General features: G+C 47.5%; 1 protein-coding gene across 2 annotated transcripts in view; it reads right to left on the bottom strand.

Moving 5' to 3' along the window:
* Window positions 1–12,683, bottom strand: part of WDR34 (WD repeat domain 34) — a 126,621-nt gene that overhangs the window by 12,807 nt on the left and 101,131 nt on the right. For both annotated transcript variants that reach the window (XM_030207914.1, XM_030207913.1), the window contains one exon: window positions 5,645–5,877. In XM_030207914.1, coding sequence (XP_030063774.1) covers window positions 5,645–5,877 — 233 coding nt within the window. The remainder of the gene's footprint in view (window positions 1–5,644; window positions 5,878–12,683) is intronic.

Raw genomic sequence — 12,683 nt, 5'->3', positions numbered from 1 at the left:
ATTTGGATGATTTGGTAGGACAGCCGATCTCTGAAGGCCTTCGGACCGCTCGGAGCTCCAGGAGGTTGATCTGAAGATCCTGTTCCTGGAGGGACCCCAGCCCCTGGGTGTGGAGCCCATCGACATGAGCTCCCCACCCCAAGTGAGATGCATCCTTCGTCAGCACCTTCGTGGGCTGCAGAATTTGGAATGGACGTCCCAGAGTCAAATTGGTCCGAATGGTCCACCAGTGCAGCGAATTGCGGCAACTGAGGGACAGGCAGATGACATCTTCTAGATTCCCGGTAGCTTGACACCACTGGGAAGCTAGGGTCCATTGAGCAGATCTCATGTGAAGGCGAGCCATGGGAGTCACATGAACCGTGGAGGCCATATGACCCAGGAGTCTCAACATCTGCCGAGCTGTGACTTGCTGAGATGCTCTGGTCTGGGAAGCGAGGGACAGGAGGTTGTGGGCCCTCGCTTCGGGAAGAAAGGCCTGAGCCGTCTGTGAATTCAGCAGAGCTCCCATGAATTCCAGAGATTGGACTGGCTGGAGATGGGACTTTGGGTAATTTATTACAAACCCCAGCGGCTCCAGGAGGTGAATAGTGCACTGCAAGGACCGGAGAGCCCCTGCCTCCGAGGTGTTCTTGACCAGCCAATCGTCGAGATACGGGAACACGTGCACTCCCAGCTTGCGTAGATACGCCGCAACCACCACGAGGCACTTCGTGAACATCCGTGGGGCAGAGGCAAGCCCAAAGGGCAGCACACAATACTGAAAGTGCCTTGTCCCCAGACGGAATCTGAGATACTGTCTGTGAGCTGGCAGTATCGGGATGCGAGTGTAAGCGTCCTTTAAATCCAGGGAACATAGCCAATCGTCTTTCTGAATCATTGGTAGAAGGGTGCCCAAGGAAAGCATCCTGAACTTCTCTTTGACCAGGTATTTGTTCAGGCCTCTCAGGTCTAGGATGGGGCGCATCCCCCCTGTTTTTTTTCCCACAAGGAAGTACCTGGAATAGAATCCCTGCCCTTCCTGCCTGGGTGGCACGGGCTCGACCGCATTGGCGCTGAGAAGGGTGGAGAGTTCCTCTGCAAGTACCTGCTTGTGATGGGAGCTGAAGGATTGGGCTCCCGGTGGGCAATTTGGTGGAGTGGAGGCCAAATTCAGGGTGTACCCGCACCGCACTATTTGGAGAACCCACTGGTCGGAGGTTATCAGAGGCCACCTTTGGTGAAAAACTTTCAACCTCCCTCCGACTGGCAGGTCGTCCGGTACGGACACTTTGATGGCGGCTATGTTCCCATGGATCCAGTCAAAAGCCCGTCCCCGGCTTTTGCTGTGGAGGCGCCGGGGGCTGCTTGGGCGCACGCTGTTAACGGGAACGAGCGCGCTGGGACTGTCCCTGTGCCTGAGGAGGCCTTCGGGCCGGCTGGGTGTACCTATGCTTGTTGTAGGCGTAGGGCGCAGCCTGTCTGGCCCGGGAAAAACATCCACCTGCTGAGGTGGATGCTGAAGGCGCCCGGTGGGAGAGCTTGTCGAGAGCGGTTTCCCGCTGGTGTAGTTGGTCCACCAACTGCTCGACCTTCTCGCCAAAGATGTTATCCCCCCGGCAAGGGACATCCGCCAGTCGTTGCTGGGTGCGGTTGTCCAGGTCAGAGGCACGCAGCCAGGAGAGTCTGCGCATCACTATACCTTGGGCCGTAGCTCGAGATGCCACATCACAGGTGTCATAGATACCCCTGGACAGGAACTTTCTGCACGCCTTCAGCTGCCTGACCACCTCCTGAAAGGGCCTGGACTGCTCCGGAGGGAGCTTGTCGACCAGGTCCGCCAGTTGCTTCACATTGTTCCGCATGTGAATGCTCGTGTAGAGCTGGTATGACTGAATGCGGGTCACGAGCATGGAAGATTGGTAGGCCTTCCTCCCAAACGAGTCCAGAGTGCGAGACTCCCGCCCCAGGGGCGCCGAGGCGGTATCCCTCGAACTCCGTGCTCTCTTGAGAGCAGAGTCTACGACCGCCGAGTCATGAGGCAATTGGGGCCGCATCAACTCTGGGTCAGAGTGGATCCTGTATTGGGACTCCGCTTTCTTGGGGATGGTGGGGTTAGATAATGGCTTCAGCCAGTTCCGAAGCAGTGTCTTTGAGGACATTGTGCAACGGCACCGTGGAAGACTCTCTAGGTGGTGATGGATAGTCGAGGACCTCGAGCATCTCAGCCCTCGGCTCATCCACAGAGACCACGGGAAAGGGAATGCAAATAGACATGTCCCTGACGATGGAGGCAAAGGAGAGGCTCTCAGGGGGCGAGAGCTTCCTCTCCGGTGAAGGAGTGGGGTCGGAGGGAAGGCCCTCAGACTCCTCTGAGGAGAAATATCTGGGGTCCTCCTCCTCCCCCCATGAGGCCTCTTCCTCGGTGTCGGACATGAGCTCTTGCAGCTCAGACCTTAACCGGGCCCGTCTCGACTGCGAGGAACCAAGTCCCCGGTGATGGCGTCGAGCGGTGGACTCCCGCGCCGGCGGGGATGAAGCTCCCTCCATCGACGTCGATGGGGATTCCACCTGCGTGGCAGTCAACACCGGTGCCGCAAGCGGCGTCGGCATCTGAGGCCTCAGCATCGGGCTAGAGCACACCGGCGCCTCCATCAACAGCGCCGTGCCGGCAAAGCCTGGCGCATCAGCCCTTCCAGAATCCCTGGAAGGATGGCTCAGAGGCACTCGTCAAGGCCCGCTGTCGGGAAAGGCAGGGGGGCCGGTGTGGGTGTCGGTGCCGGAAGCTACTCGGGTCGAGGAGACGGTACCGAAGCACCCATGGACTGACGCAGCGACACCTCTTCAACCAAGGGGGAACGCTCCTCTCGGCACTGCCGCTTCCTCGGCGTCGAATCATCTCTCGAGGCACCGGAGCTGGTAGTCCCGTGCGCCATGGGCGACCGATGACGGTGCTTCTTGGTTTTCTTTCGGTGCCCGTCATCGGCGCTCGGCGGTAGAGATGAAGATGAGGTAGAACCCCCCCCCCCCCCCCCGAGGGATCGGGTCTGACAGGGTTCGGTCCCGATGGCCCTGGGTAGAGGGAGTGGCCGGGGCCGATTGCCCGCGCGGCCGCTCACCCCCACCGTCGCCGGCAGGCCGGCGGGCCAACGGTACCTGTACTCCTGGGGTCGGTGCCGATTTCATCGACATCGGTACCGGTACCGAAGATCCGGCCGTCGACACCGATGCCGTCGAGGGGCCGGCGTAAGTTCCAAAAAGACGGTCCCAAAGAACTTGCCTCGCCACCTGTGTCCGTTTCCGCAAGCCAAGACACAAGGTGCACGTCTTGGTATTATGCTCCGGCCCAAGGCACCAAGCGTGGGTATCGGTTTGCGAGATCTGCCGGCCGCACCGACCACACTTCTTGAATCCGCTCGGGACCTTCGAGGACATCGACGGAAAAATCGCGTTGGCGAAGTCAAAGTCGTCGATGGTGGCGGTGAAAAGCACACCCGAAAAAGAAACGACCGCGCAGCCACAAGGCAGCAACGAGGCGCCCCCACGGCTAAAAGACGACAAGGGGACAAACTTTTTTTTTGTTGTTTACAGAAGAAAGAAAGAAGTACGCGAACGCGTTCGTAAAGAGAAGAAAAAAAAAAAAAAAAAAACTCGCGGCTAGGCCGCGATCCGGTTTCCAGGGCTGACAGAGAGACGGTAACACGTCTCTCTCCAGCGCCGAATAGAAAAAAACTGAGCGGGAACGGTCGCGCACGGGCGCAAAGACGTCCGCGCATGTGCGATGGACGTGCCCTGCGTGCGGGACCGCCCGCGAAGTTTTGTTCCAGTTGGTGGGGGCTGCTGTGGACGTCAACCCAGTCGTGAGAACAAGCAGCCTGCTTGTCCTCGGAGAAAGGCTGATACGGCTAGGGCTTTTCAGTTTGGAGGCAAGAAGGCTGAAGGGAGATATGATAATGAGTGGAGTGGAATAGGTAGACATGAATCGCTTGATTACTCTTTCCACGAATATGAGGACTAGGGGCCACGCAATGAAGCTACAAAGTAGTAAATTTAAAATGAATCAGAGAAAATATTTCTTCACTCAACATATAATTAAACTCTGGAATTTGTTGCCAGAGAATGTGGTAAAAGCAGTTAGCTTAGCGGGCTTTAAAAAAAAGGTTTGGATAGCTTCCTAAAAGAAAAGTCCATAAGCCATTATTAAAATGGATTTGGGAAAATCCACTTCTTATTTCTAGGATAAGCAGCATAAGATGTATTGTTTTGTTTTGGGATCTTGCCAGGTACTTGTGACCTGGATTGGCCACTATTGGAGGCGGGATACTGGGCTTGATGGACCTTCAGTCTGTCCCAGTACAGCAACACTTGCGTATTTATATACTTATGTCCTAGAAAGCCCAGGTGTGACATTTCCAGGCAGGAAGCACAGTAGAACTCCTTAAATTTCTCTCTTTGTACCAAATTCCTCTCAGACCACACTAGGCTGCACAGGATAGCTGACCTACCACCTGCTGGAATCCTGTGCAGCTCCCTGGCCAGTCAGTATTTCTCAAAAAAATGAAATCACAACTTTAGTTATCAGATTCTACCTGCTGGCAGAAGAACAAAATCCGAGGGTCTGATGCAATGCTAAGGAGTAACTATTAACCAACAATTTTTCAAAAATGAAGACAACTTCACCTATCTAGGCAGCCTTATGTTCAGTGATGGCACTATCAAGAGGGATGACAATTATAGGCTTAGAAAAGCGACCAGTATTTCAACAAGAAGAGAGGCAGGAGAGAGGGGATATGATAGAGATGTTTAAATACCTTAGTGGTGTTAATATACAAGAGGTTAGCCTTTTTCAAATGAAAGAACACTCTGGAATGAAGTTAAGAGGAAATAGGCTTAGGAGAAATCTAAGAAAATACTCATTCACGAAAAGGGTGGTGGATGCATGGAATGACCTCCCAGTGGAGGTCGTGGAGATGAGGACTACCAGAATTTAAGAAAGCGTGGGACAGGCAAGTGGGATCCCTTAGGAAAAGGAGGAGTTAGTGGTTATTGAAGATGGGCAGACTGGATGGGCCTTCTCTGCCATCACGTTTCTATGTTTCCATAGTCAACAATCCACACTAAAATGAAAAATAACTCTATAAAGCTATTGTCCTACCAACCGTGATCGATGACTGTAAAACATAGAAAAGTACAATAAACAGTGCAAAAACTGAATGTATTCCATCAGTGGTGCCTGCAAAGAATTATTTGTGTCTATCACAACCTTATTAAAGAGATCCTGAGGAGAAATGCTCATGGAGGATCCAAAATGTTGTAGATGAGTAAAGGGTCCTGTGGATGGACATATTCTAAGGCTGCATAATTATCAAAATCTCAAAACTGCTACACGATGCTACCAATAGATGGTAAGAGAAAGAGAGAGAGAGACCAAAACAGAGCTGGTGTAGCACATTCAAAAATCTTCAGTATCTTGGTACCAACTAGGAAGAGAGGGAAATTACTGTGGTCCATCAAACACATTGGAGAATGCTTGCAGCCTAATGTGCCCAAGTGGATATAAGTAAATCTGTTGCAATCACTAGGCTGAAGCATAGCCATGTTTGGTTTATTAATATTAGCACTGTTGTCCCTAATTATCTGGAGACTTTGAATTATGCATTATTACCTGTGGAAAGGAGAGCAGTCAACGCAGTGCACAGGACCCCCATGTGGAAAATAGGTGAATTGTGCTGGTGCCTTTAGCAGAACTGAGCAGGGGTCTTTACTGAGCGCGGTCTTCTCTACTGAGGCCGAGCATTTCAGCACATGTCCACCTTCCATACCAATAATAAATAAGCTGGGATCAAACTTAGATGTGGAGAGTGAGGTCACACCCAAGGCAGCATCTCCTCTGCTGTGCTGGATAGAAAGAATCAAAAACAACACACACACACATACACCTTATTCTAGGAGAAAGTGCAAGAGAAAAATAAAAGGTCCCATCAGCCTTATTCCATCTTTTATTAATTGACCCCAGTCTGCTGAGAAATTCTTGTGTATTACTGGCTGAGGGTAAAGTGATAAACCAACTTTTACAGAAAAGGAGAAATGTACTCTTATTTGTTATTTTCCATTCCTCAAGTCCTGCTAGTCCAGACCAGCCATGTGGGTTTATGCTCCCCAACAAGCAAAAGGAGAAAGAAAACACTGCTATATTTAAGTGGTGCAGTCTCAACTAGTCAATATATTAACTTCAAAGTGAAAATGACAGCTTAATGCAATGCAGCATTTACCATAACTGTTCCCCAAATCTCTCTCTCTCCCCTATTTCCTCCTCTCCCACCAGCGGGCCATTCAAGGTCAATCATGGAATGCCAAGCCCTGGAAGGTGAAAAAATCCTACTGCAACAATCCAGAAGTTGCCACCATCTGCTGGAGAGAGAATACCGGCAAGCCCAGGGCTCTTGCAAGGATGTCATAATAGGTACACTCCATAGACAGCAGGGGAATATAGCCAGATTTGTCAGTGACATAGGAGCCAGTTTGCAGAATACTCTCCTTTGAGTCCAGCAAAACCTCTGGAGGTGTCCCAGAGCATGCATGGGTAATCAAATTCTAGGCAACCCAGCCCAAATAATATGCATGACTAGGCAGTTACCTAAAGCAGCCACTTCAGAGGAATGGGGGGGGGGGGGGGGGATACCAATAAGCAGCTGCAGTCAGTCAAAGCAAAACTATACGTCCTACAGCCAAACAAACTCAAACAGATTGGGAACGTAAGCAGTTTTCAAATAGCCTATCCAACAAGATTATTCTGGGAAGAGTTTATGATGGGGGCATAAGGCTGAAGTTTTGCCTAAAGTGCAGGCCCTGCCCTTTTCCTCAGCTCACTGCAGAGCTGACACAAGCCATTCTTGTACTGAATGTGGAAGGGGTAGGGGAGTGAAAATGTTCTTGCATTCCCCTGCTACAAGTAAGCAACTCTGCTTTCTTCACAGATAGACAAGAGAGATGCAAGCACACTTGTTAGTAACTTCAAAACTGAGGGTCATCCTAGGACATGGTATAGTTAATGTCCCAGGAGAATAAGGAGGACAGATGGAAGTGGCAGTTGATCTTAGTGAGCAAAGAGGTTCCAAAGAATTGAATGTCCAAAGGTGCTGTCTCCAAGATGAGGACACGTCCAAGTAGCAGTGTCAGATGAACGTATGAATAGAGGACCATGTTGCGGCCTTGCAAATGCCCGGTAAAGAAATGGCACAAAGGCTGGTAATGGAAATAGCCTTCATTGAGATGGTACATGCTGATTTTCCAAGGGAATTGTTTGCTAAAGCTGCAATGCAGAAATCTACAAAATCAATTAACCAATTGGAAAGCATGTGAACAGAGCATGCACACAGATTTTTTTGGATTGATCATGATTATAAGTTGCATCGTTTTACAGAGGTCCTACCAAGTGTGAAAATGGACCCATACTCATATGCAGGGCCTCCTCTAATTAGAATGTGGCTTGGAGAAGAAAGTCAGGAGGATTATGACCAGGAGCATTCATCCCAAACTTGGTGACCACATGATACTCCAACCTCTACCACCATCAGTAAGGGGTTAGCATCTGGTCAGGTGTAGGGCTTTGCTCCATGAGATGCCTCTCTCATCAGTGCCACAGATGGACCCGCAGGAAGACAGCATAGATAAGGGAGCTCCCAAGGTACAGAAGGAAGAAAGGAAGCAAGAAAGAAAAAGAAAGAAAAAGCAAGAAACGATTGAAACAGGACATTTACGGAATCCCAGTAGAGAGGTTTCAACAATGCTGAAAGAACACGTATACAAATGCTAGAAGCCTAAAAAAAATAAGATGGAAGAGTTAGAGAATGTAGCACTAAATGATGAGGTAAATATAATAGGCATCTCAGAGACTTAGTGGAAAGAGGACAATCAATGGGACACTGTGTTAACAGGGTACAAATTGTACTACTAATCATTTCTATAGCGCTACTAGACGTACGCAGCGCTATACACTTGAAGATGAAGAGACAGTCCCTGCTCGACAGAGCTTACAATCTAATTAGGACAGACAAACAGGGCAAACATGAGATAAGGGAATATTAAAGTGAGGATGATAAAATAAGGGTTCTGAACAAGCGAATAATGATAGGATCAAATTGGAGGGGGGACTGCGCTATATGTTAAAGAGCAAACTGAATCAAATAAACATTCCACATGAAACAGATAGCAGCATGGAATCATTATAGATAGAAATTCCATGTGTGAAGGAAGGAGTATTCTTATAGGGCTGTACTACTGTCCGCCAGGACAGAATGGACAGATGAAGAAATGTTTACAGAGATTAGGAAAGCTGGCAAATTGGGCAACGCTATAATAATGGGCAATTTCAATTACCCCAATATTGACTGGATAAATGTTACATCACGGAGTGCCAGGGAGATAAAATTTCTAGATGTAATAAAAACTGCTTCTTGGAGCAACTGGTCCAGGAACTGACAACAGGGGGAGACATTTTGGATCTGGTCCTTGGTGGAGTGCAGGGCATAGCGCGAGAGGTGGCGGTGTTGGGTCCCCTGGGAAACAGTGATCATAACATGATCAAGTTTGAGCTACTATCTGGGATGAACCTGCAATGGAAATCTATTGTAGTTGCATTTAATTTTCAAAAGAGCAACTATAATAAAATGAGGAAACTGGTTAAAAAGAAACTAAAAGGATCGGCTGCTAAGGTTAGGACACTAAATCAGGCATGGATGTTATTCAAAAATACCATCTTGGAGGCCCAGACCAGTTGTGCATTACATGTATTTGCAAAGGTAGAAAGAAGAGAAAACGACAGCCAGCACGGTTAAAAAGTGAAGTAAAAGAGGCTAGTACAGCCAAAAGATTGTCCTTTAAAGAATGGAAAAAAGGACCCAAATGAAGAAAATAAGAAGCAACATAAGCACTGGCAAGTCAGATATAAAGCATTAATAAAGAAGGCTAAAAAAGAATATGAAGAGAAACTTGCCACAGAGGCTAAAACTCACAATAACTTTTTCAGGTACATCAGAAGAAGAAAGATTGAAAGGGAATCCGTGGGACCATTAGATCTTGAAGGAGTCAAAGGGGTGCTCAGGGAAAACAAGGCCTAAGCGGAGAAACTGAATGAATTCTTTGCTTGTGTCTTTACAGAAGAAGATGCAACAGATCTGCCTGTACCGCAATTGGTTTTCAAGGATGATGATGCGGAGGAACTGAAAGAAATCTCAGTGAACCTGGAAGATGTACTGAGCCAAATTGACAAATTAAAGAGTAGTAAATCACCTGGACTGGATCGCATACATCCAAGGGTACTCAAAGGACTCAAGTATGAAATTCCCGATCTGCTGTAAGTAATATGTAACCTGTTGTTAAAATAGTCTGTGGTACCTGAAGATTGGAGAGTGGCCAATTTGACACCGCTTTTTAAAAAGGGTTCTAGGGATGATCTGGGAAATTACAGACCGATAAGCATGACGTTAGTGCCGGGCAAAAAAGTGAAAACTATTATAAAGAATAAAATTATGGAAAACATAGACAAACATGGTTTAATGGGACAGAATAAGCATGGGTTTAGCCAAGGGAAGTCTTGAGTCACCAATTTCCTTTGTTTCTTTTAAGGCGTGAATAAACATGTGGATAAAGGTGAGACGGTTCATATAGTGTATCTAGATTTTCAGCAAGCGTTTGATAAAAGTTCCTCATTAGATACTCCTTAGAAAATTAAAAAGTCATTGGAATAGGAGGCAAGGTTCTGGTATAGGTTATTGGAAAGAAAACAGAAGGTAGGGTTAAGTGGTCATTTCTCTCAATAGAGGAGAGTGAACAGTGGAGTGCCGCAGGGAAAGTACTGGGACTGGTGCTATTTAACATATTTATAAATTATATGGAAATCGGAACGACGAGCGAGGCGATTAAATTTGCAGATGACACAAAACTATTCAAGGTGGTTAAAACACATGCAGACTGTGAAATAATGCAGGAAGACCTGAGGAAATTGAAAGGAAGACTGGGCATCCAAATGGCAGATTAAATTTAACGTAGACAAATGCAAGGTGATGCACATTGGAAAGAATAATCTGAATCATAGTTACCTGATGCTAGGGTCCAACTTGGGGGTCAGCACTCAAGAAAAAGATCCGAGTGTCATTGTAGATAATACACTGAAATCTTCAGCTCAGTGTGCGGCGGCGGCCAAAAAAGCAAACCGGATGCTTGAAATTATTAGGAAAAGGATGGTGAATAAGACCAAAAATACTACAATGCCTTTGTATTGCTCCATGGTGCATCCGTACCTTGAGTATTGCATTCAATTCTGGTCGCTGTATCTAAAAAAAGATAAAAGCAGAATTTGAAAAGATTCAAAGAAGAGCGAACAAGATAATGAAGGGGATGGACCTCCTCTCATATGAGGAAAGGCTAAAGAGGTTAGGGCTTTTCAGCTTGGAAAAGAGACGAAGGAGGGGAGATAAGATTGAGGTCTACAAAATTCTGAGTAGTGCAGAACGAGTAGAAGTAAATCAATTTTTTACTTGTTCCAAAAGTACAAAAACTATGGAACATTCAAGAAAGTTACGTGGAAATACTTTTAAAACAAATAGGAGGAAATATTTTTTCACTCAAAGAATAGTTAAGCTCTGGAACTCTTTGCCAGAGGATGTGGTAACAGTGGTTAGCATATCTGGGTTTTAAAAAGTTTAGAGAAGTTCCTGGAGAAAAAATCAATAGTTTGCTATTGAGACAGACATGGGGAAGCAACTGCTTGCTCCAGAAGTGGTAGCATGGAATGTTGCTACCAACTGGGTTTTTTGCCAGGTACTTGTGACCTGGCTTGGCCACTGTTTGGAAACAGGATAGTGGGCTAGATGCAGTGGTGTGCTCGAGCCGGCTCGCACCGGCTCTGCAGAGCGTTTTTTTTCCCCTACGTGGGAGGCCTCCTCGTGCTGCATTGGGCTGGTTCCAGTGGGGGCGGACTGCCCCAGGTGAAAGCGCAAACCAATATGGTGGAGGGGGGTCCTAACTTCTGCTCCCTCCGTGCTGCACCGGTGCGCGCATTAAGTTGACCTACCTACCTACCTCCGCTCACTTGTCTCCTCCCAGCGGTTCTGACTCGCACTCTCTCTGCCTCTGCCAGTGCCACTTCCTCCTCTGCAGCTCCTTTCGCTCTCTCCCCGCCTCTCCGGTCTTCGAGTCCCGCCCATGATGATGATGACCCATAACGTCACAACGCTGGCTTCCTCCCCCTGCGTTACCCTGCACGCCACTGAGTGCGCCCTTCTCTTGCTTGGGTAACGGCTCTGTCCTGAGTCCTTCAGGTGTTTGGCGCCTTCTGCTTCCTGCACTGCTAGTGCACTCCGTCTCAGTCTCCTCACACCCCTGCCGCTGCTGGCCACCGGTCTTCTATCGTCGCAGAAGAATCTTGGATCTTCACTGTGAATCACTTCCATTCCAGCCAGGTAGGCCCCGCAGCGATCTAATATTTATTTATTTAAATTAACTTTTAAAAACATTTTTCATTCTATTTTCTGCTGCTGCTGCTAGTGCTACTTTGATAAGAGCAGCAAGCTGCAGCTAGGGGGCCGGGGCCCAGGGGGGTGGGGGCAAGATAGAGCACTACTCTGGATGGGAGAAAGAGGACAATGGCAATGGGCATGAATGGCCAAATTTCAGTGAGGATATCCTGTTTCCTGCTGGGTTCGTCTTAACTGTTGTTGTAATCTATAAAGTTGATGGAATATTGAAATTAAATGGAAGTAGAATTAAATTCTCCTTTCATTTGGGGCACACATGGAATCAGATCTTCATCTGTTTTGAACATGTTTCAGGGGGAAGTGGTTTTACTACCGACCAGACAGAGGTAAGAGTTTTCAGTTTTGGCACAGTATAAGTTATCACAAGAACAAAATATAAGAAAACCAATATGGGCTGCATTAGGGGCTTATATAGCCCATTTATGTATAAACAAAAGAAATCTGCATGAAACAAAATATTTTGTTTCATATCTCTGTCTGGTCAGTAATAAAATTTATTGGGAAAAGAGTTAGCAGATTGGGATGCAACTCCATTTGTTAAATCTTGGATGAATAGCAAACATAGGTTGGCTACAGATACAAGAGTGCGGCAAAAATCAACCAAAGCATTGTGTGAAAATCAATTGGCCATTTGGAATTTACAGTAAAGAATATTGTATTTTTTTGATATTGTTTGTAAATTGGTTTCTACAGAGGTCCTTTGTACCAATAATGTATAATAAAATTACATGTTGTTAATACTTTACCAGCTAACTCTCTCCCTAGGAATAGCCAGCTCTGCAATTTGTGTGTGTGTGTGGGGGGGGGGGGGGGGGGGGGGGGGGGCAGCGGCACAAAGGTGGATAGGGGGTGCAGAGGTGGATGGAGGAGAGAGCCTGTTAAAAATTTACCAGCACACCACTGGCACTAGATGGATCATTGGTCTGACCCAGTATGGCTACTCTTGTTCTTATGGCATCCAGGTTTGTTCCCTGCCATAGTTGGAGAGGAAAGAAGCATCCAACTGTAGCATGTATTATTTTAGACTGAGAATAAATGGGATGGGCTACCTAGAATGTGAATACCTACCCATACTTGGGGGAAATCTCCAAAGGTTTCTCTGGGCTCAAGGAGAGCATTATGCACAGTGGTTCTGGCATAAGATATCCCCAACAAGTTTGCATGCCA

Source organism: Microcaecilia unicolor, chromosome 6 (genome assembly GCF_901765095.1).
Source record: "Microcaecilia unicolor chromosome 6, aMicUni1.1, whole genome shotgun sequence".
NCBI classification, from domain to species: domain Eukaryota; kingdom Metazoa; phylum Chordata; class Amphibia; order Gymnophiona; family Siphonopidae; genus Microcaecilia; species Microcaecilia unicolor.
This window is presented reverse-complemented; position numbering and strand designations above follow the sequence as displayed.